The 24255-nt window shown below is 44.6% G+C and overlaps 1 protein-coding gene and 1 long non-coding RNA gene across 4 annotated transcripts in view; one reads left to right on the top strand and one right to left on the bottom strand.

The window, feature by feature from the left end:
* PRKCA (protein kinase C alpha) overlaps positions 1-24255 on the top strand; it is a 426048-nt gene that overhangs the window by 297184 nt on the left and 104609 nt on the right. For all 3 annotated transcript variants that reach the window (XM_012525515.4, XM_004459463.4, XM_071210756.1), the window contains 2 exons: positions 2878-2989; positions 6146-6274. In XM_012525515.4, the coding sequence (XP_012380969.1) occupies positions 2878-2989; positions 6146-6274 (241 nt within the window). The remainder of the gene's footprint in view (positions 1-2877; positions 2990-6145; positions 6275-24255) is intronic.
* LOC105746215 (uncharacterized) lies at positions 800-10104 on the bottom strand. The gene is made up of 4 exons (XR_009182524.1): positions 9796-10104; positions 4779-4983; positions 3331-3446; positions 800-1054 (listed from the first exon to the last, which is right to left on the bottom strand). It is a non-coding gene; the product is annotated as an uncharacterized lncRNA (long non-coding RNA).

Below are 24255 nucleotides of genomic sequence, written 5' to 3'. Positions count from 1 at the left end.
CCACATTAATACTACCGCATGCTTCATCAGGTTAAAAATCAAGAAACTGAAGAATTCTGATATTTTGGTGGCTGGAAGCACAAATTTTTTCCTTTATGTGTTGAGCTGAAATGAAGACCCCTTTTTTGTGGTCCAAGTAAAACTTGTATTCTGGATTGAGAAACTATTTCCAGCCACCTAGGTACAGAAGGAGAGTGTTCTCTTGTGTGTGGCCTGGGCTTTGAGTCATAGCAGTTTGGAGAAATCTAGTCTTTAGAGCTGTGCTTTTCCAAAATTTCCCCCAAGAACCTCTAGTATTAGAGGTGAATGAGCTCGATGAGGGTATCTCACAAACCCCCAGGATAAGCAAATTTCTTCACAAGCACCAGTTGTGGCTTAAAAAAAAAACCCAGGTGAAATTTCTAGTGCAGTTCATAAATTCTCATGTTTGCTTTTAAACAAACATGAGTGTTTTAAGTTGCTCACCATCAAGGACATCAGTGTCCTGGGGGAGTTGTGCTTTGTCTAACCATTGGCCTTCAGTAACTTCTGATCTGTCACCAATACCCTAAGGAGTCACTCAGGTCAGCAGCTTAGAGCAGTGACTTTGTATTTTCAGGGTCTGATGAGAATCTGATGAAAGCTACAGATTCTCCCCAATGCATATGCCCAAGGGTTCTGCATGTAATTCCTTGGGAAAGTCCCAGTGGATGTCCAGGCCAGCCTCCCTCCCAGACAGCCCTGATGGAGGGATGGCTCTCGAGCGCATGTTTGTGACACGAAGTGTTTCTTCTCCAGACCACTCCTATTTTTTGCATAGCTCAGGTTTATTAATTTCTTTTTCTCAATTTGCTTTTCATCTCCTCCATTCATTCATTTGTTCATTTATTGACACTTATCAAGTTACAGTCATGCACGAATCATCTAGTCCCATAGGGGAGATAAGACATAGACTAGTAAAAATAATAAAAGACTATTGTGTTAGTTGGAGAAAAGGGAGACCACAGGCGAGGAGGCTCACTGCCCGATGAGGTTTCGTGAAAGGCTCTGGAAGAGGGTGACAGTATCGCTGGGCCTGGAAAGATGGGAAGAATTATAATACATAGAGATGGAGAAAAGGAACTGAAGGGAAAAGTAGGTATAAAGACTGGGAATCATGAGCCTTCTGGTTTACCCCGCTTGTGTCCACTTGGCTAAATTGAACGGCCAGTGAATTCTTAGTCTCACCTTGCTTGACACAGTGACTGCCCTCCTCCTTAACTCCCTGTCTCACTTGACTCCAGGCCACAGCAGGCTCCTAGTTTTCTCCCCACCTCTGTTCACCTCTTCCCAGTCTCCTCTGCTGGATCTTCCTCTTCCCTGGACCTCTTCATATAGGAAGGCCCCGGTGGAATCTCCGTCTACACTCTCTTGGTGAGCTCATCCAGCTTCATGGCTTTCAGTCTGAGCGTATGCTATCTACTTCCAAACCTCTCCTCTCAATTCCAGTTTATGTATCCAGCCACCTGCTCATCACATCACCTTGGATATGGAAAGCCTTGTGACTTTATGAGTGATGTAGAGTCTTGGGCCCCACAGCAGACTTATTGAATCAGAATCTGCATTTTAACAACCTCACCAGGTGATCTGTATGCAGAATAACGTTTGAGGAACACTGGATGTTCCAAAAGAATAGCTTAAGCTTACCATGTCTAAAATGGAGCTCTTGATTTCCTGCCCTTCCCCAAAACCCTGCTTCTCTGTTGTCTTCTTCAAGTCAGTTTATGTCAACTTGTCTTTGGAGCTGCTCAGTCCACAGAAAGTTATTCAGGAGGAGAAAATTAATGAGAATGGGTCCTGTTGTGAATTTATTGAGCATGATTGCCTGATAGTATTTAAAGAGCTTTTAGGTCAACTCCCTGCTTTTACCTAGGAGTAAACCAAGGCCTGAGAGGTAGGACAATATATCTGCTTTCCATAATACTTATCCTATGTGAGGATTTCTTTTAAGCATTTTACAAAGGTTAACTCATTTTTCCCTCATAATAACCACATAATATAGGAACTATTAATTTCCCAGTTTATACACTGAGGCAGAGAGGATCAGCAGTTTGTTCAGAATCATACTGCTGGGTAGTAGCAGAGCCAGGATTTGAACCCAGGCAGTTTAACTCCTGGTCCATGCTCTCAAACACTATTGTGTGATTCATAACAATGTTCACTTCCCTGTGTGTAATGTATCTATGGATTAAGAAGTAAAAACTTTTTTAAAAGAGCACTGTCTAGTTTTACCTTCTATAATTTGCAAGGTATGCTGGAGAAGGTAATGATATTTCAGGAGGGGGCTAAGGGCTTGTTGTTTTGCTGTATTTCAGATTTCTGCCCAACCATGCCAGAGTTTCCCCGTGCAAATGCATACAGTAATTTGGAAATACCACAGAAGCTGGAAGATGTCCCTGTTAGTTGGGTACACATTGGTTTTTTCGGGGTAGTGTGTTTCTGGAAACCTTGCCCAAACTCCTTTGAGCAAATCTGGCATGATTCATTTCACCTCTTTACCTTAGCCTGTGCTAGCATTGGGAATACAGAGGTTCTGAGATGTCTAAGACACTGCGTTTGCCCTCAAGAGCTTTGATGAGCAAAGGCCCAGAAGTCACAGCTTGTGTGGAAACCCTAGTGTGTGCAGATCACACTCCATAAAGAGAGGACACAGGGGTATTAGTTACATGGTGCAGCCTATTAAAAAGCGATGTGGCAAAAAGTCGCCACTACCCACGGTATGACTCAAAGAATGGTATGACATCTGGCCCTATCCGATCTTGACATGACGATGGAGAGTGGTGGGGCCTGAGCTTCGCTTGTTCCAAAAATGTGGTCCCTTCATGATCAGAATGAATGCTCTATTTCATTTCCCCACAGGATCCCAGGAGCAAGCACAAGTTTAAAATCCACACTTATGGAAGCCCCACCTTCTGTGATCACTGTGGGTCATTGCTGTACGGACTTATCCACCAAGGGATGAAATGTGACAGTAAGTTTTCTTTTTCGGTAGTAGATGGGGAGGCTCTGAAGTTTATGCCCACAGTTTACTGAGCTCTTAAGGTTCAGTAACTTTTCAGCAGCAACGAATCCATAGGGAAAGAGGTCAGATACATACCAGACGGAAAAAGTGGAGAATCTTTCCAGTGTTGAAGTTCTGATTGAATAAACTACGTAATTGCTTGATTATGAATCAATAAAAGCACCCTGTTTATAAATGAAGCCAGTGTTGTCACCTTGTTTAGTGGTAGAAATCTTCACTTCTTGTGAAATCTAGGTTGGTCAAACCCCAAAGCAAATACTCTCCCCATATGTCATAAGACGACTTCTCACCTCCAGATTCTACACTGGGTTAGGCTTCAGAATAAGCAAAGCAACCATAATCATTATCTTCCTATGTCTCTAATTAGTGGGTAGACTGTGGAAAAATCCAGTAGGCATTCCTAAAGCTGAAACCAAAATGAAAAGATAAATCAGGATAGCATCTTACTTAAGTTCACTTACCCTGCATGTTTGTGAACAAATAACATTTATATCAGTCCACTCAGAGATAAAAATCATTGAAGACCACCGAGGAGGGAAGACACCAGCACTTTTCCATTCCCCATTTGTGTTGTGTGTGTATCTCCATCAAATACCAGGAAGATAAAAAACAATTATGGAAACTCTTTGCTTTGGTAATTCTTGAATTGTGATTCCCCAGGAGATTTTTTTTTAAATAAAAGTTTATGCTTTTAGGACATAAAAAAGTAATTACTGAGCCTGTTTCACTAATAAGGAAAAATTATAGGTATTTCAGCATACTGTCAATATTAATGACTGCTGTCATGGTTAAAAAAAAAGACTGTATTTATATAACACAGTAAAAAAATCAGGATATATGAGCATTGTAGAATAGAAGGATAGTTACTCAAAGCAGAGGGCTTCTTCACCTTATAAAGCCAAAGAATTTAATAGCCTGATGAAGAAACCTTTGCGATCATTTGGGCCAATGGCCTTCTGTGCTTCAAGAAACCCTAGGATTCCAAAGTGCATTTGTAAATGTATTTTTAAATATTTTAAACTTGGAACCAAATGGACACTGCTTATTGGGCAGAACTTGCAGTCAGACTTCTCCTGCCATATCCATTTAACTGGAGAGTCTACTGAAATTGTGCAGCATGCCATACTGTTAAACACTGTTACCATTTGCATATACTCTTTTGTGCGAAATAGGATATTTGGATGCTGTATTTAACAAAACGTGGAAACAAATGAGATGTTGAGGGTGATCTCAGACTTCAACCAGCATCCCTAACAGCTGGTTTCAGAGTGTCGTGTTACTCAAAGGACTTTGTTGGTTATCCTTGAATGTCTTTATAATAAATGAATAGTATAAATTTGAATTTATTAGCTAAGTGTACACTAATAAAATAACACTCATCTGATTTATATAGTAGGATTCTGCTTGAGATTTTAATTGGAAAGAGAATTCCATTACTAAAAAACTTTTCAAGCCCCCAACCCAGACCAGGGTTGTTTTTAAATCTGTGGCTTGGAGTCCTCTGGGCTTCCGGGCCACTGCCTGCGTTCCTTCCTGCAGGGGGAGGAAAATAACAGGTGGGTGTCAGGACCCCGACCTCTGCATTTTGTGCTCTTGCCCACCTCGACAGCCTGCTTGCAAAGGTGCACGAGCAGCGTGTGATAAATGTCCAGAGAAGCGTCTGCCTGTGCCCTTGCATGTTATAGCACTTGCAGTGCTGTGTAGATTTGCTTCTGTATGAAGGGGGAAAGATAGTTACCAACCACTCCTCTAGGCCAGCTTCTTAGTTTGCAGAGTAGGAAATGTAATCGGAGAGGGCTACAGAACTTCCCAAAATACAGAAGCCGGCTAACGGTGGGGCCGAGACAAGCCCTGTGCAGTCATCTCCCTGCCAGGCATGGTCCCCGTCTCCCTCCGAGGGCTCTGGCGTTTATTTCCTTTCCATTGCGAAGTCTGCCTAGGCACTTAAAGATAGGATTTGGTGAGCACAAAGCGTAGTTAATAACACAGCTTTGCAAGAGCCTATATATTGACCAAATCAAGGTCCATGATTTTGAGCCATGAGCTTTAGAAATAGAAGCCTGAACAGAATCCACATTTGTGAATCAGCCAATTGTGTCCATTATCCTGCTTTCGGTGTTTAACTGGAGCGGATATGCATTATTCATGATGCTTTTCACAGTTTATTTCGTCTTGTTAAAATCAAACCTTCAAAATGAAACTAACACAGAGACTCCACCTAGAAGGTTAGAGAATCAGCCTGCAGCATCCCGCTGACGATTTGTGAGGATTCTAGTGGCATCTGCCCTTCTGGAAGCCTAAAGGGACCGGGGCAGTGGCATTGGAACACCTGCAGGGTCTTCGGTTTGTCTTCAGCGCACAGGATTCTTCTCAGGTTTCTTTGGTTCATTTCAACAAGACTGATCTTTTTTTATCCTCTCCCTATCTCTCCCACATAATGTCAGCTAATAGGGAGTGGCTTATCATGCCAGCCATGTACTTGTTTTACTTGGAATAATATTTAAATAATGAAGGCAGGTTTAAGATATCAAACACAAGTTCTTGAAATAAAAACACAATAAAGACAATATTCTTAAGCCTGCTTGAAAATACAAGATTAAGGAAAGGAAAAATTTTATGAATTTCCTATACTCAGCCCACAGATTCTCACTCTCAGTTGTTGAGCTCAGAAAGGCATATGAAGTTCTTTGGCAAAAAAAAAAAAAAATATATATATATATATGTATATCCTCTGCTTAAAATTTGCATAATATTTGCCTCTGTAGACATAAAATATCAATTAGTCTGTGCTTTGTACACAACAATGTGAACTTCATATACTGTTAAATATTCGAAACATTCACAGAAAGACCAAGCAGCAGGGGCGTTTTGCCTCAGTTTGAAGCTGAGCAAAAATGGCACGGGCATTTAAGGACATTGTCACTCACACGAAGCCTGTGTGCTGTAAGGGACATCTGCTAACAGTTCTTTATGTCAGCAAAAACATTATAGCAAATTATCGAGTTAGAAGGTAGCGTATCTTCACTTCTGCTCGCGTACCAAAACTGAGGACGCGAGGCTGCGCGCCCATATGCCCGCCTCACCCCTGGCGTTCTTGATTCACAGCCTGTGATATGAATGTGCACAAGCAGTGCGTAATAAACGTCCCCAGCCTCTGTGGAATGGATCACACAGAGAAGAGAGGGCGGATTTACCTGAAGGCTGAAGTCACCGACGAAAAGCTCCACGTCACAGGTAAGGCGCAAACGCTCAAGAGTGGGGTTCTCCGCGGACATGGGAGTGTGCTGACGCGGAGGCAGGGTGGGGGCCGGGCTGGGTGCCCCCAAGGCCTCTCAGGAACCGTTTCCCATGGACTCATCACCATCACCGAGCCCTGAAGTCTCAGAAACCACCCTGTCCCGTCCATGCCTCTGAGCCGGTCAGACTCAAAGCCAGTGTTGTATGTTCACACAACTCCCAAGAGACTGGTCCATACACCAGAATTCCCAGAACCTCAGTTGCAATGTCATACAAGGTCCTGACTGCCTCATGGACCGGGGTACTCTTGATAGCTAGTACATTCTCCCCTGGGGACAAGGGGCCAGGGAAGCCAGTTAATCAAAAATGCTTCCGGTGAGTGTGGAACTAGGGAAAGGGGAAGACAACGAATGTTGGTGATACATGATGGCATCAGGTCGTTACCCGACAAGAGCATCTCAGTGACAACCACCACTATCGAGCACCTCCTCTGAGTAAGGTGCAGCACTAAGAGCTTTACATGGATTCACTTATTTAATCCTCATGACTGCGGATTAGAGTAGCTACTGTTATTAACCCCTTTTCCGGATAAGGACACCGAGGCACAGAGAGATTAGTAATTTGCAACGTCACAGAGTTAGTTAAGTGTGGAACCAGGGTTGGAACCAAGAATTTTTGACTCCAGAGTCTCTGCTTGTAATTATCCCACCACGTGCACAGACCAGGATGCTCCCTCCTTGGGCTGTGTCTCGAGTGGGCTCTGCTGTGGTCTTTCTCCTTTGGTTTCCCCACTACATGTGCTTTATGGATATCAACATAGTTGATCAAGTTGTCCTGGAGTCTAGCTGGCCGGGACCCGTCCGTCTCCTCGGGATGACCTGACTTCTCTGTGCTGTGATGCACACCTGGCTGATTTAGGGCTGGACTCTCAGAAGCCAACCTTGTTTACATATCCTTGGGGCTCCCTCATGTGCTACCTGTATACACATCTTCATCCAGGGCATTGATTTTCACTTGATGGCTCTACTCATATTTTAGAATTTTATGCTATCATAATAGAAAATAGAATAGAATAATAGAATGAAAAGACTGAACTGAATGCTATTAATTTATAAATAACAGAAAATATTATTGTAGAAAGCCTGGAAGGTCTGTTTAAGGGGAATAAAAATGGAGCTTACTTGGTGAAACATCCTCACATTTTTTTCTTTGAAAAATAAGCAAATTTTCTAGCCACTGCTGCCCTTTCAGATAAGAATTCAGGATTTTGAGTTGCCCTCATAGAGGGGCAACATAATTTGCCTCTGGACAGCCCTACAAAAAAGCCAACTACAGCTAATGATGATGAATGGAATGAAAAGAAAGCCTTATTGCAGACACCAGACTCCCTTTTGACTTCTTGTGTTTTAGGCAAGTTCCTTTGTTTTCTCAGAACCATCCCACTTGCACCCTTGCCTTTGGGGCTGTAGCTCTCACTACGTCTTCTGTTAGTTGAGCCGATGCCATTGATGGTGTACACTGAGCCCCAGCAACCCTGCCCTGCGGCCATCCTTCATCCTGCCCAGAGGACACAAAGCTCCTCGGAGACCGTGAGCTCGGCTGAGTAATCACGAACATCTTCACAGCCTCACGTTTGTTTTCTTTCTCCTTCCTACTAAGGCTCCTGGATTGTCAAAGCCGTGCACTGGGAGTTGGGAGCATCTAGTTCAGGAGAAAATGTCCCTGAAACATAGCGTCAGATGGTGGTGAGGGATGAGGACCAAAGAGGAGAATGCCTGTTGGCTCCATGTTTCTGTGTTTCCTTAGTGTGTAAAGCTACTGCTGTTGGCAATAAAACACCACCACAGGCAAAGCATTAGAGTTTAATTGTGAGATTCATACATGCCACATTGTGGCTTGCTGTAAGGCCAGAGTGCAGGGACAGGGTTTTAAATGTCCAGCTTTCGTAACTGCCTCTGAATAAAGTAAAACACACCCTGTGCATGTTGGACTTGCCCCATATCTTCCCTTTTAACAAAAGCGGCAACCATATAGTGTTGGCTGAGTTTTCCAGTCTCTTCTGTAAACCACAAGAGACTTGCAGATATGGAAGTGCCCAGAGTGAAGGAAACATGCTGGCCAGGTAGCAGTGGTGCTCAGGGGGAGAGCAGGGTCGGGACCTATCCCCAGGGATGACAAGGAGCATTCTCCAAAGGCTCGCGCTGTGCCAATTGCTCCACCACTGCCAAGAGTTGAATTTGACTCACACAGTTGAAGGATTATCTAAAGGGACAACACCCTTGCACTGAGTTGTACCTAGACTTTTCAGGCATGAAAACCAACCAACATAACCTTATAGGAGAAAACTAGGTCAAATCTGTTGAGAACTGGTTGAAAAGCCTTTGTCGAGATGTAGCTTCTCGTCTAGGAATGGGAATTCAGCAATAGTGTAGTCATCATCATCGTCGCAGAAGCAGCTAACACCTACTGACTGAACACTTTCCAATATGGAGAATAAACTACCTACTTCCAAACCTCTCCTCTCAACTCCAGTTCATGTATTCAACTGTCCACTTGTCTCATCACCTTGGCTGTCCAAAGCCTTGTGACTCAAAGCGTCCAGCTAGCAGCAGGGTGGCATCGCCTGGAAGCTTATGAGCGATGTAGAGTCTTGGGCCCCAGTCCAGACCTACTGAATCAGAATCTGCATTTTTAATAACCTTGCTAGGTGATTTGTAAGCACAGTTACCTTTGAGGAATGCTGAATGTTCCAAAAGGATAGCTCAAGCTTACCATGTCGAAAACGCTCTCTTGATCTCCTGGCCTTCCCCAAAACCCTGCTTCTCTGTCGTCTTCCTCAAATCAGTTTTTACAGATGCTTTACATGGTTAACTTATTTAAACCATGAAAAAGTTTTCTTTATTGTTGTAACTTTAAAGAGGAAGAAAGCACGGCACAGAGAAATTCAGTGTCTGGCCCAGAGTTACCACAGATGGCAAATTTAATGGGTTAATATTTAATTGATGGAAGTAGAAGAAATTTTAGCAGTAGTCTTGATAAAAATTAGAATCTATTTTTTAAAGTATATAATTGTCACTTACACGAAGGAAGCCCAATCCCAAGCACAGAAAGCCAAACTCAAGGAAATAACTAATTAGTAATAATATTTTAAAACACTTTTTATTTTGAAATAATTTTAGACTTTCAGAAGTGTTGCAGAAGTGGTCCAGAGTTTCCATCTACCCATCACCCAGCTCCCCCCAATGCTAGCCTCCTATATAACCATAGTTTCAAGTATCAAAGGAGTCACATTTTTAAAAGTACCTGCTTAATTTGTGAATAAATCAGTCGCTCAAAATTGTTTTATCTTATTTCAGTATAAAAAGACTGCAAAGTATAGCAAGTGAAGCGGTCAACTCTTAAAGGCCCTTAGCGCAATGCCGACCAATGGAGCATCCCCTCCCCCCACTACCCACCTCCTCCAGGCAGGAGTTTGTCTTGACAAGGTTTTTAAACTTGAGCGCTTGCTGTGTACTTACTGTTCATGGGACTTGACCTTTCTTTGTTCTGAACACTTTATATTCACTGCTTCGTCCACTCCTTAAACAATCCCATGGATTAATGGTTTCGCTCAGAAAAAAACTGGAAGAAAGAAAGGAAGTTGCTCCAAGTTAGAGGGTGGAAAGCGATGGAGTCAGGGCTTAAGGCCAGGGCTGACTCCCACACCCCTGCTCTCCACCCCTAGGCTGTGAGCTTCCCAAGTCTCTCCTATTAATTAAAGAGTCCTCTGTGGAATAAATATTAAACCCATAAATCTTTGCTAAGCTTGTGCTTAGCATTCCGTAAGGTCCTCCAGGGTTAAAGAATGTCTAAGTGTGGGGCTTAAAACCAGGGGAGAAAAGACTAGTACATGGAAGAATTAAAGAGCAACCCAAGCCCATGTATGATTAAGTGCTAAATTATGTGGACTCCAAATAGTACACCATTGGGAGGTGCTAAGGGGAGGGTCAGAAGGAGGGAAGGACCCCACAGGCAAGCTGGAGACTGAAGGATTATAGATTTTCAAGAGGTAGAGAGCGCCAGTTGAGGACCACAGGGGATGTGGGAATTGGCCTGGCTTTAATGAGAGCACAAATATAAACATAAATCTTAATGAGCAGAGCCCAGCGTCCAAATGAGTTCTTGGGAAATGCTGCTATGTTAATTGCTAGATTAGCTCAGTCTCCATCTCACCTGCGCAGAACTGCTCAGATTGAAAATTATTCACAAAGTAAAAGAGAAACTCCCAACAGGCTCCTGCTTGGGGACTGAAATCACCCTTTTGAAATTGGAGATGAGTTTTCTATCTAGATTGGTGCAGTATTTATGGGAAAAGCCTCCGCTTTAGTGGTGTATTTTTATTTTTTGCCTTTGGGTAGTGATGCTGATGTTATCAGAAGTGTCATTTTTTGGAATTTTTTTTTCCTTCCAGTAGGCGGTTTTAATAGGTTTTCTACGTTTTTGTGTGCTTTTTCTTTGGTTTGGAGGAGTGGTAAAAAGAAAAATTTCCCTCCATGGGAACCAATTTTCAATTTAATGTTGTAAGTAAATGGAAAAATATCGGTGGCGTTACAGCTGTTTCGGGAACACATCTCTCCCACAAATAGATTATTCTGAAGAAGAGTCTAATTTTCTCAAGTACTCTGGGCTGTTGATTTGGCCTGGAGATTGAAGTCCTAAAATGCGTCCCGTGGAGGGAGGCACGCGGGCCCCAGCTGCCTCCATCTACCTCGTAGACATGTGCGATTCCGTGCCGCTTTCAAAATTCGCCTTTGTGTTATTGTGATCAAAACAATAATACTCCCTCTTTGTGCTCCTCCACTGTAAAGTTGCATGTTTGCTACAGAATCAAGATTAATGAGACTCAGCTTTGCATGGTAATCATTCATTCTCTGATTCATCCATTTGTTAGACTTTCATTAAGCCCGTGTCAGGCGCTCTGCCAGGCTCCAGGCACGGTGGTGAAGGCATGGACCTCCGTGTGGAACGCACGGTCTTTAGGGGAGTGGAAGCATGAAGGGAATTACAGGACAGTGTGCTCCCTGCCTTCAGGGGCAGTGGAGGTTTGGGAGAAGGGGTGCCTGAACTGACCAGAAGCAGCTGCAGACGGCTTCCCCTAGGAAGAAGCAGTGGAGCTGAGCACACAAGCAAGGAGAAAGCACTTCAGGCAGAGATGAAAGGGCGTGGTGTGTTGTGGAAGCTCAACACAGTTCAGGATTTCCAGAATTTCGAGTGTGAGGTGGGGAAGGCTGGAAGGACATTTTTTTTCTTTCGATTTTGAAGGGTTTAGGGCTACAGTCATCACAGTTTACGGATTGCACAATCCTTAGGAGTCATGTAGTAGAGGCTCCCAGTTATTTACTTGTTTTTCAAACAGGAGGATTTTAAGTTTCAGGTGGCTCTGCTTTCAACAAGGACAGAGCATCAGCTGTGATGGGGAGGTTCGAAGTGACCTGACTTTGTCAAGGCTGGGTGGGGGGACACAGCAGGTAGCCCATCAGCTGCCTAAAAGCTTTGTGCCTAAAAGCTTTGTCTGGATGCCTTTCCAAGCGGCAGGCATGCTTGTGGAACACAACAACCAGTTTGAGGCTACCAGCAAGAAGGGGTTGGACTGAACTGCTTATTTAAAGGAAAAGGCATTAGTTAGAATTCGTTTCTATTAAACAAAATCTTGGCTTATGTGATTTGGACCCAGTTCAGGGATGCAGAAGGTGATTCAGCGGATGTTTTTGGCCTGTTGGGTTGGGATAGAGAGAGGGTGCCAGCAGGAAGCAGCTCACCCTCAAGTATATCTAGATTGTCCATTATTGGTAAGGCTAAGGTGTTTTCATCATATCCCTTTACTTCAAAGGTATCTTCTTCTGTTTGATTTTAATAGGGAGTCTGGGTGTAGTGCTTGGATGCCAGAAGCCTTTTACCCAACAGTTTTGGCATCCATTGATGAGCCTTAATCAGTTATATTGATGGTTGCAAAACGGTGATTTTCTAATTCTCTTGTTCTTTCTGCATTTATTAGCTGGCATACTTCTGAAAGAAGAACTCTTAACTTCCTCTACATTTTTTTAAAACTATCCATTTGGGCTCACAAAGTCTTCCTTTTTAAATTGTGATACCATGTATATAATGCAAAATTTCCCATTTTAATCATTCTTAAGTATACATTTCAGTGGCATTATTTACAATGCACAAGTTCTTTTTTACTGACTTTTTTTTTATGCTTAAATTGCTCAAAATTTGGCCAGTGGGAGCCCCTTCAAATTGGCTCTTGTGTCCTTCCGGTGTGACCCAACCATGTTTAGCACTTTTCTTTCTGGAACAAAAAGGCTCACATTGTACTACAGCCATTTCTCCAAGGAGCCCTGGTTCCTCGGGGGGAGGGGGTGATAATATTCAGAATCCAAGATCTGGGTGCAGGAAATGGCCATTACTGCTGGTCCAGCTCCTGCCCCAGCCCTGGGTTCTCCCCGCTGTTGCCTAGTACATATTTATCCTCTTTTCTCCCCCAGTAAGCACCCTGGTTCCTGATAGGGCAATGTGTTGGTCCATTTGCCTTCTCCCACATTACGTGCAGAAGAGTTTTAGAATCGTTACACCTATACCTTTACCAAGGACAAGCCTGCTGGATAGAGTTCCAGATATTATTGTTATTGTTTTCTATCCTTAGACTAGATCCCACTAAGGCTACACAGTCAGAATCCTGTCACTTGACTTCAGTGTTTTCCTGTGTGGTTTTATTATCACTTTGATAGACTCTGCCTCAGCCAAGGGCCCAACTCAGCCTCACGGATAGTGTGACAAACCGCACGGGTGTAACTCCTAATACAGGACACAGTATCCCCTAGCAGATATTCTTGTCAAATATGTTTTAACTGGAATCTAATCATAAAGGTAAAAAAAAAAAAAAAAAAAAAAACAGACAAATCCAGATACTGAGACTTTCTACATAATAGCTGGCCTGGATTTTTCAAAAATATCCATGTCATAAAAAACAAAAACAGTCAAGAGGGCTGTTTTTGATTAAAGGAGACAAAACAGACATGACAACCAGGCACACTCTGTAATTTGACTGGATCCTTAATCCCAAGCAACAAACAGCTATAAAGGACATTTGGGGAACAGTGGGGGAAATTCAAATCTGTACCAGTGTCATCAATGTTAAACTCCAGGGTGATAATGGTGTTATTGTCAGTGTGGAGGGGAATGCTGAAATATTCTAGGGGAAATGTTTCAGAAAAAGAAAAAGCTGAATGAATATAGAAAGAGCATGCATAAGCACATGTGGAAAAATATTAATGATTAGTAAATCTGGGGAATAGGTATATGTGTGTTCATTGTACAATTTTTTTTCAACTTCTCAAAATTTTTCAAAATGCGTTGGATTGGGGGCTTGGTGAGAGAAATCTCCAGAGCTTCCGTTCTGTCCTGACCAACACGGAAGTGTGCCTTATGCAGATGAGTCTCACCTGGAAGAAGGCCGCCAGGTGAACCAGCCACTGCAGCCCCCCTCGGTGGTCCTCCTACTCTCGGACCTCCCGTCGGCCTGCAGATGCTTCTGCCCACGTCAGCAGCGCCCCTCGTTTTAGTGGACTGCACATCAGAACAGAAATGTGTACTCTGCCCCCAAGCCTGAGCGTTTCTTTTGTCTGCACCGAGGCTCGGCCCTCCCCTGGCCTCTGACCCTGGGGATACAGGTACAGCCACGTGGGGCAGCTGCCCAGACGTGTGATGATGCTCCAGGCCACCCAACCACTCAGGCGCTGTGTCAGCTGGGAGCTTGTGCATGGTGCCTGTTTTCCAAAAAGCCCCAGGAGAAAAGAAAAGAACAACCTGAATTAAATGGCGAGAGGAATTATATATAGGTATGTGTCATGTGTATAAGGAGATGTGGGCACGATATGGACCAAACTTATTCTTGCCACCTCCCAAGACAATGGCAAAGTGGGCATTTGTTTTCTGCTTCTGCCCTCCTCTCAGGACTCACTCTTCCCCCATCCTGGGGCTTTCATACATACATCAAAAGAACCAGCTCGGCATTTATCTACGTAAGCTTCTGTTTAAGTAAGGAAAAAGAATAGAGATGGTGGGAATAACACAAGCTTTAGGACCCTCACATATATGAGCAATTACTTCTCTGGTTTGGGTAGAGAAAAGTCCTTAACACAAGGGGTAACCATGATTCCTGACAAAGTGCACCTTAACTAGAAGGCTGCATCTAGAAGTTTCATGATGCCATTAACATCAGTCGTCCATTGATTCTGAGTGATAAAGGTTGGGGACCTTGTCTCTGCTTCCCAGGGGGAGATCAGTAGCAAGCTTGGGTGGGTTAGTCAGCCACAGGGGTGCTGATGCAAAGTACCAGAACTTGGTTGATTTTTTTAAGGGTATTTATTTGGGGTAGAAGCTTAGAGTTACAAGGCCCCAAAGAGTCCAACTCAAGGTTAGCTTCTCACCAAAGTCTGTTGCCATGTGTTGAAGCAAGATGGTTCCTGATCTCTGCGAGGGTTCAGCCTTCCTCTTCCTCTTAAGGCTCCGTGGGCCCAGCTTCTTCCCATCTCAGCTGGAGGCTGGAGGGCTGGTTTCTTTCCAGGACGGCTCAGCTGCTCAGGGCTCTGTTCTCTTCACCTGTGACTAGCAGGTGACTGGCTCAGCTCTCCCCGGGGCTTGAGCTTTTGGAGCCTCCTCCTTTCTTTCACGTGGCAGAACTGAAATGACCAATTGTCTCCTCTTCCATGTTTCCATGTCTGTGGCGCTCTCTTTCTTCCTGTGCCTTCTTCTATGTGTCTTCTTGATTGTTTATATGGTCCAAGGGCAGGGACTCAACCCTGAGCCATGCCCTACTGATGGGGTCGAATCAAAGGTTCTGAACTGATTTCATTAAGTAAACTTAAAACCTTTGCATTTCAGTCAACCAAAGGGTCTTGTACTCAGAGGAACAGACCAGTTTACAAACAATCTGTATCTCTTTTTGGGATTCATAAATAATATCAAACTGCCACATCGGGTCCTCTCATTTTCTGGATGAGAAAATGAGAGTAAGGAGAAGTTTGGTGTCCTCCTCATGGCCCCAGAGAGGTCAGGTGCTCCTGTTCTGCTTGGAAAGTAGTCCTGGCTTCTGGCCAGTGGCCCTTCATCTCCCAGGAGCCTTCTTGTGGTGATGGGGTTCTCTCTCTTTCTGTGTATTAGTCAGCCAAAGGGCTGCCAATGCAAAGTGCCAGAAATGTGTTGCTTTTACAAAGGGTATTTATTTGGGGTAAAAGCTTACAGTCCCAGGCCCTAAAGACTCCAGCTCAAGGTTGCCTTCTCACCAAGGTCAGCTGCCACATGTTGAAGCATGGTCTCTTCCCTCTGGGCTCCCTCTCTCTCAGCTGCAGGCTGGCACAGGGCATGTCTCTCAGGGCTTCTCTCTTTCCTGGCCTAGGGCTTGTTTCTTTCCGGGCTTTCTCTGTCAGTCTCAGCTCTCTTCCCAAGGTCAGCTATAAGCTATCAGGCAAATGGCTCATCCCTCCCAGGGCCTTGATGGTTGAGCCTTCTCCTTTCTGTCACATGGCAGGATCCAAATGAAAAAGTTCTTTCCTCTTTCTGTGTGTCTTCTTGAGTGAGCGTCCATTTACATCAGCCAGCCAAGGAGGCAGGGGCTCAGCCTGAGTCATGCCTTGCTGCCATGGTCACATGGAAAGCCCTAACTTGATTTTATCAAGTAAACTTAATCAGAGGCCCCGCACTAAATTTAATGCAATCAAAGGTTAGCACACTCAGAGGAAGAGATTCATTCACAAACATAGTCTTTCTCTTTTTGGGATTCACAAAAATAATCACAAACCATCTCCATCTGCCTGGCCTCTTGCAGATGGGGATGCTCATAGATAGCCAGCCAGTCAGAAGGCAAATAACAGAGGCAGAAAGGGACCTTAAGAGCAAAGCAGAAAAGCTAGTGATATTTATTAAGTGCCTAAATTGTGCAAAGAGAAATGAACATGAAGTACCTTCCGTGTCCCAGGCCCTGCCCTGAGACTTTCCTCCACAGTACTTCATTGCAGCAGCCCTTGGAGAAAAATGCTGTTATTCATCATCCTTTCCTGAGTACCGAGGCTTGGAGAGGGCCAGTGGCCTGCCCAAGGGCACCCTGCTGCTGAGCGGTGGACACGCTGCCTCCAGAGCCCTTTCTGCTCTGCCCCACAGCTCACTCTGGCTGCATGAAGACGGTGTGCTCGTTCACACCCCTTTCTCTGCAGTCGACACGTGGCCCGCATAGTTGCTAGCATGCTGGCAATTTCATGTTTCTATCCTGTGCACAGTAGCTGAGCTGCTCTGTGATGGTTCTGTGGCACGATCATTACTGCAGTGCCCTTGGCACCATTGTGGGTTGGAGTCTGTCACTGGTTTCCCCAGGGCTTCCGTTTCCCAGGGTTTCAATAATGGCTGCAAATAAAAATGGCAGCAGGGAATCTGGCTGAAGTCTTGCCTCCCATCAAGCGAAGGATTAAAATGGACAAGGGAGGATGGGGAAAAAGGAAATACCCCTTCAGGGTGGGTGTTGATAGTAGTCAAACCAAACCCCTGTCCCTCCTCAGCCTGCTGTTGCTGGTTCTTTCCTTTTGGAGACACATCACTCAAGAGTACATTCAGTGAAGAAGTCATCTCTATCAATCACCTGCCTTCAGTTCACCAGTGCTTAACATCCTGCACATGCTTTGCAGTGTGCTTATACCAGGGTACTTGCATGTTGCCCCATTCAAATCCATCTGCTTCTAGGAAATGACGGGTATGTTTTCAACAGATATGTTAACCTTGTCTTCTTCCTGGATTGCGGCATTCCTAAAAATCAGGTGTCGTATGTCTGTGTGACCCCTTCAGCAGCCAGTGCCTCGCTTACCTCCCCAGTCTCATCTCTTATACCCTACACCTTATTAAACTCTGTGTTCCAATTGAAATTGCCATTTCCCCAGCTGGGAAGCCTGCCCCCTCAGGAACATCTGGTAGACTCAACTCCAATCACCTTTATAAAACCTCTCCTAACGCTTTATGCCCGAAAATTGATTTCAATTGGTCCTTTATAACATTTATAGTGTGATGTCACTTGTGTGTTTATATACATGCTGGACACCTGTACTAGGCCGTAAGATGCCCTTTGAGGTTCGAGATGGTGTCTTATCTTCTGTACCCAGCCCAGTGCCTAGAATTTGTGCTTAATATATGTTTGCTGAGCAAATTAAAGCAATAATAATAATGTAAATATTCAGTGGACACCACATAAAAATTTTACTCAGGTTTATACTCTGCTCCTGCATCCAAAACCCAACTGACTGTTCCCTTTTGAGCTCTATATTGGGATCAGGTTAAAATGTTAAATTGATTCTGTTTTCACCTAATTCTTGAAGCCGCATGACTTCTGGGATCCTTTAGAGCAACATGTTTCAGTCAAGAGCAAGGCTGTGTCTTCTCAAAGAGACTTGTCAGTGTGTGCATCCTGGCTGTGGTACCTCATCCTGACTTATCAGTGGCACAACTAAATGTCACCTGTGTACTAACGAGCACTGTGCCCTCCTACAGATTGTTATCCATGCTTGTTTCTCTTTGCAGCAATGCAAACATAGCTTTCCTGGCTGGAGCTTAGTCACTGGATGCCTGTGGGAGGCAGGGAGTTTGGAGTGAGGGGCAAAGGGTCGCCTGTATTATTCCCAGTGTCATTTCCTTAGTGCAATGTTTGCCTTTGTCTTTAAACCCCCAGGTGTCCAAGCTCGAAGCTGGCATGGCTTCTCTTTCTCCTGCTTAAGGGGTTCCCGAGCCCCAGATTCTTAACAGGAACTTCAGCCATCCATCCATTTTCACACCAGTGACTCCGCCACAAAGAAATACTCTTGAAGATGGATTTGAATGTCTGCATCCCTGGAAAGAGGAGAAGCAAATTATTTCTGGGGCCTCTTTCAAGATCATTCCCTTAGCCTACAGAGACATTGACATTGACAGAGCAGGTCATTCTCATGCAGGCTTTTAATTGCTTCTAATTATAGGATTATCATTTAAACACAAGATTAATTGCCATGAAATTATTGCAAGGAACTTGATCTTCTTCTAGAAAGCCAGGACATTAGCTGAGTGAGGAATCTCTTAGAAGTTTGCAAATGATACCTTTTCAATCACTTCAACTGAACCTTTCTGTTAACTCTTTGATGGTAGGGGAAGGGGTTCTAAGGCTTTAGGATGGAAGGTGAAATGAATAGCAGAAAACTGTCCCTTTTCATTTGTTGAGGATTGAATCATGTCCATCATAAAAGCATTTTCAAGTCCTAAGCCCCAGTCCTGTGGGTATGGACTTAGGTGTGCATAGGATCTTCAAAAAGGCCATACTGAGTAAGTGTGGGCCTTCATCCACATTGAGGCCAGACAGAAATGGGACCTAAGGAGGAGGGGCAGAAAACCTAATAAATTTCCACATAAACACCACCCAGAAGAAAAAAACTGCAACAGCATCCTGGACTCACATAGGAAGGTTATCAGCAGGCGCCTGCTGATGTGGTGGGAATGCAGTTTATACCATTCACCCATCGGCTACAGAAACAGCACCAGTAATGTGTGCCCACTGACTGCAAAAACAAGCCATGGGAATGCAGCTTACAATGCCCACCCATCAGAAGGGAAGGAGAAAAACAGGATATTCCCACACTACCCACCTATTTTCATAAGCCCCTCATGGGAACAACAGCCAGGAGCCAATCACCACTGGACAGCAAACCCCTAACCCCCTAAAAGAATCAAAACACCCAATAGAACTTCCCTGCTTTGTCTCAAATATGCCAATCAGAATCCTGTAACCCCCATAAAACAGAGGCTCCCAGGGCAGAACTTCGCATTTTCTCCCTTGAAAATGCCCACCTTACACTCTAAAGGTGTTTTTCTGTTCCCTTGCTTTACTCCCCAATAAATTCTCTGCTTGCCTAATTATCTGTGGCTCATTGTTGAATTCTTCCTTGTGACAAGCCCAAGAAACTAGACACTGTCTCCGATAACAGTATGACTGGAGTCCTTGTAAGCAGAGGAAATTCCCACACAAGTCAGTTAGGAGAAGCCAGAGAAGGAGAGGGAGGTCACCAGGTGATGGAGGCAAAGATGCAGCCGCAAACCAAGAAACTCTAAGAACCACTGGCAAGCCATCACCAGACACGAGGCTCCAGGAGAAAGCATGGCCTGGCAGTACCTTGATTTTGGGCTTCTTGTCTCCCGACATGTGAGACAATAAAGTCCTGGTGTTTAACCCAACCAGTTTGTGGTATTTGTCATAGAATTCCTGGCAAAGCTAAGACATCGTACTCTATAAAAAGGTTGGAAAACTCGAGCAGTGTGTAAAAATCATTTGGTTCACCAATGGAAATATCCCAAATATATGTAAAAATTGTTCTTCTCTTGGTCTGTTTCATCACCAGAAAGCCAGAAGAGGCAGATGTTCTCTTGCCTTCCAACACCAAGTTGCTCTGATATTCCACAGAATGTTTTTCGACTCTTTGGTAAAGCAATCTCCAATAAATGTGTACACTAGTACCCTGGTTATTGGAGTAGAAATGGTGCAGAGAAACATCAGACTAAATGTTTAATCTCAGCTTCCAGGCATTTCCACTTGGAAAGAATGCAGATTTTCTGAGAAAAATATAAGCTAAATTGGCTCCTGGGGTTGTTCCAAATATCCCAGTTTGAATAGCACCTGCGGGGAGCTCTGCACCCGAGCATCCACAGGCCACTTTTTTTTAACTGAGAAGCTCTAGGCTGTGCTTTCCAACCCATTTTCCTTTGTAATTAATGCCAGGTTTGTGGTTAATTAAAGACAGTCAGGATGCCTTTTAAAACCAAGGTAGGAATGTTTTCCTAGAATAGTAAAGATAGAACAGATGGCAGGCCAACTTCCTATAAAAAGTGTTCAAGGTGGGGTGCTGGATTGGGGGCAAGTTACTGAGGGGAAGTGTCATTTCACCAGCCACAGATTCCCTGGAGGCAGGGAATATAATCAGAAGAAATGGTTGCCTCACAGAGCACCCAGTGGGGAGGCAGGGAGAGGAGAGTCTTGCTCTGGAAAATACCTCACTGACATCTCTTTCCCATTGTTAAGTCACTGCCCATAGCCAACCACAGCTGGGAGTGTGGGGCAGGGGTTGGTGGGGGGGATGCATTTTTATTTGACTGTGTATTAGCACACTCATTTCACAGGCTACCTGGGTGACTACTCCGTGTAAGAATTCTTGTGGGTGACCATCTGCCCAGAAGGCCAGAATCGGAAGTGTGTTGTTCAAGTCTTAAACAACACAGCCCGGCCTCATTACTTCTTACTAATTCAACTGCCCAGGATGACCCTGAAGCCTCTTTCAATCTGGGGAAGAATTCACTACACTTGGGGAAAATCCAACTGAGCAGAACAGACTAGCAAGAACTCCCATTCCTTTGGTGGTGATTAAGTACCGTTTTGGTTATTTATCGCTGCTAACAAACTACCTTAAAATGAGTGGCTTAAAACAACTATCAGTGTATTTCCCACAGTTCTGTCAGAAATTCAGGCAGGACTCAGCAGGGACAGCTTGTCTCCATTCCACACATCCGATGGAACACTTCAGCTGGCAGCAGTGCTAGCTGGCAGCCTTGGTTCACCTCCATGCCACCGCTCAACTTCCAGTAGACTGAATGAGCTTCCTTACAGCATGGCGTCCAAGATGGTGAAAGGGGAAGCTGCCAGGCCTCTCAAGGACCAGACTGACGCCAACTCAATTATTCTGCCATGTTCTACTGTTCAGAGCAAGTCACAGGACTCGTCCTGAGTCAACAGGGGACTTGACTCCACCTCTGAAAGGGAGGAGTGGCAAAGAGTTTGTGGACTTTTTAACACCATCACAGGCTGCCCTCTGGCCACAGTCTCTTTTTAAATTTTTGTTCTGGTAACATATATACAGCATATTCCCCATTTTAACCACTTTCACCTAGACAGTTCAGTGATGTTGATTCCATGTGTTAATTCCATCCACAATGTTGTGACCACAGTTACTTCCATTCATTCCACATGCCAAGTACACTTAACCCTTACCTAGAAAGCAGCATGAGGCTCAGCATGCTGAGATGAGTTAATGAGAAGTAATCACCATCACGGTCAGATGCTTCAGGTGCACCTCCTTCTTGATCCAGAGCCCTGAGAACAAAAAAAGCCAAGTTCTCTTCCTGCCACATACAACCAACATACAATGCTGACTTGGGGATAGAAAAATCACAATAAACACTCTGGGTTAAAAGGTGAAAAGAAAACCCATAGCAGTTGCCAATCTGAAATGGAGCTGGGTATACCTTACTGGTTTCTCCTACCCCAGAGACATTGAATGATCGTTGATTAGGGCCCACTTCTACTCCCTAGGAATAGTTTCCTAATCCATTGTTCTTCAAGGCTCTTGTCCTCACACCTTTTTAGGAAAAACAGCTTGTGTGTGCTCCTCGGTCCCCTTCTCAGCCTGCTGCCTACCCAGAGAGGGCTGGGGGCCCAAAGACCTTTATTGATTTGGAACTGTCTTTGTCACTCTAGTCCAATGGTGGTGCTTTTGACAGTAGTATTTTCCTATTAATGTCAGTTTGCTAGCAAAGTCACATTTCTAATTCTTTCAGAGAGATGGGTGAGACTATGGTGGGGATGGCACCCTGAAGCTTCTTTTTTTTTTTTTCTTTTTTTTTCCCCCCTAAAGCTTCTTAGAAGCACTTTTGTCCAGCCTAAAATGCCCCCTTTTAAATCTTTCTGAGGTCTCAGCAATGAGTTTTACAGCTGTGCCCTTGATCCACGCTTTGCCCTGAGACCATTTCTTATTTTGAGAATCTCTGCTGGGTGCCGAGACTATCCTGGGCCCATTCTAATTTTTTCCCTAAATATTGCTTGAAAACTGAACAGTTCCTTCCATAATTCGTCTGTCTCTGGTGATTCCTCATCATACACAGAGTTTACAAAAACAGTTGCAGAGGGAGTGATGGCTCACAAAGGGACACAAGGACACTTTTGAGGTTAATGGAAATGTTTTGTCACCTTGATGGGGTGATAGTTTTATGGGTTTATAAATATGTCAAAATGCATCACATTGTCCACTCAATATGTGCAATCTATCGTATGTCAATTATACCTATAGAAAGTATTACAAAGTTAAATAGACTCACATTTACAAAAGAAGCCACTGGCACTTTCAGCAATCTACCTGGAAATCCTTGGTGAGATCCACAAGTTTAGCAAGTACATTTCCTATTTTATAAGTTAGCACAGACAACAGCTTCACTAATTGTTGTTGTTACAGTATGCAAGCTACCCTCCTTCCACCTCAATAGTCATTTCCCCACACTTCTTCCAGCCTCCACTGTTCCTTGCCACCCTTTTGGTCCCTTCTCACCACTCATCGCAAAGCGACATGATTTAGTTATTGTTATGGCAATAACATTTCCAGGTACCAACTTCTGAGTCATTATCAATTTCAACCTCACAAAGTGCCCTAAAACTTATTGGCCTCAAAGAATATTTTCCATGTGTTTGCTCCTGCTTCTGACTGCTGCTCCACACAGTGTCAGGTGGGGCAGCTGGACAGGGGCTGGGCGATCTGAGAGGGCCTCCCACACGTATCTGGCCTCTCATTTGGGATGGCTGGAATGTTGAGCTCCCTCTTTCCTTGTGGTCATCAGCTTCCAGGACACTCTTCACTTGGACTCCCAAACAGGATAGCTGGATTTTTTTTACATGGCAGCTCAGGGTTCCAAGAGGATGAAAATGAAAATTGCAAAATTTCTTAAGGCCTGGTTTCTGGAACTCACACAGAGTTGCTTCTGGCATATTCTATGGGTCAAAGCAAGCCACATGGCCAGCCAGAGTCAGTGGATTTGGGGGTTATTTCCACCTTTTGGCTACTGTGAATAATGCTGCTATGGCATTCACGTGCAAGCTTTCATTTTAACACATTTTCAATTCTTGGGGGTATGAGAGCATTTTAATAGATCAAAATTTCCTCCTCGATGCATAAAGCACCACATAGAAGACCCCTGCCTTGAGAAGGTGGTAGACAAAGAAGCAGGGGGTGACGCCCCACCCTCTTAAGGAACTGACGGTGGAACTGAGATTCCAGGAACTTCTGCCTGAGACGTCTCGGGTCCAGGGGTTTTCAAACAAGTTTGAACAGCAAATGCCTTCAAGCGACGTCTTTGTGGAGTGATATTCCCATGAAACAGAGCTGCTCTGGTTGAAGGAGAGGATGCTGGAACCCAGCCTCTTCCTTCTCCCCCTCCTGGCTCGTGAGGGCACTGGGAAGCAAAGTCCAGATCTCACGGATATGGCCCGATGCCCTCTTGCTCATGTGCACATCCCAAGGCTCCCAGAGGGGATATGACTCCAAGTTAGGGACAAAACCAAACTTCAGCCCACTTGTGGGAAAGGGGGAATTATCAGACCTCTGGGTTATTTTATGGAACTCAAGGGCAGGGGTGCTGCAGGGTCATAGGAACAAGTAGCACCGGAGACTAGCTTTCTCCACATACCGAAAAAGTCATCCGTTTTGTTCATGGCAGTTAGGCTTCCTTCCACCGTGGCCCTGGACAATTCTACCGCTTCGTCAGAGAGCAATAAACCCTGCTGTGTCAGGCACAAGTCCAAAAGTCCTAGAGCAGGGACCCAGTGATAACGTTGGGATCATCATGTGCTACCCTTGGACCCATCACCTGAGAGGGGGTGGGGGCGGCGGATGCTGACAAGAGCAGGGGAGACCTGTCCCTGGAGCAGGGGGCGGCGCTGAACAGACAGAACGATAGGTAACAGCAGAACCGTGAGCCATTGTCCGGGTTGTGCAGCAAGTAAGTTTTGGAGCAGGGACGAAAGCCAGGCTCCTGCTTGACTTTGGTGCCGTTTTCCTTCAGCCATATTGCACAGCATGAAATGGTTAGAGCAGTGGCAGTGTCTGAGCTTCTTTACAAGAGAG

Source organism: Dasypus novemcinctus, chromosome 21 (genome assembly GCF_030445035.2).
Source record: "Dasypus novemcinctus isolate mDasNov1 chromosome 21, mDasNov1.1.hap2, whole genome shotgun sequence".
Taxonomy (NCBI): Eukaryota; Metazoa; Chordata; class Mammalia; order Cingulata; family Dasypodidae; genus Dasypus; species Dasypus novemcinctus.
Note: the sequence above shows the minus strand (reverse complement) of the source record. Positions and strands in the feature narration are given on the sequence as shown.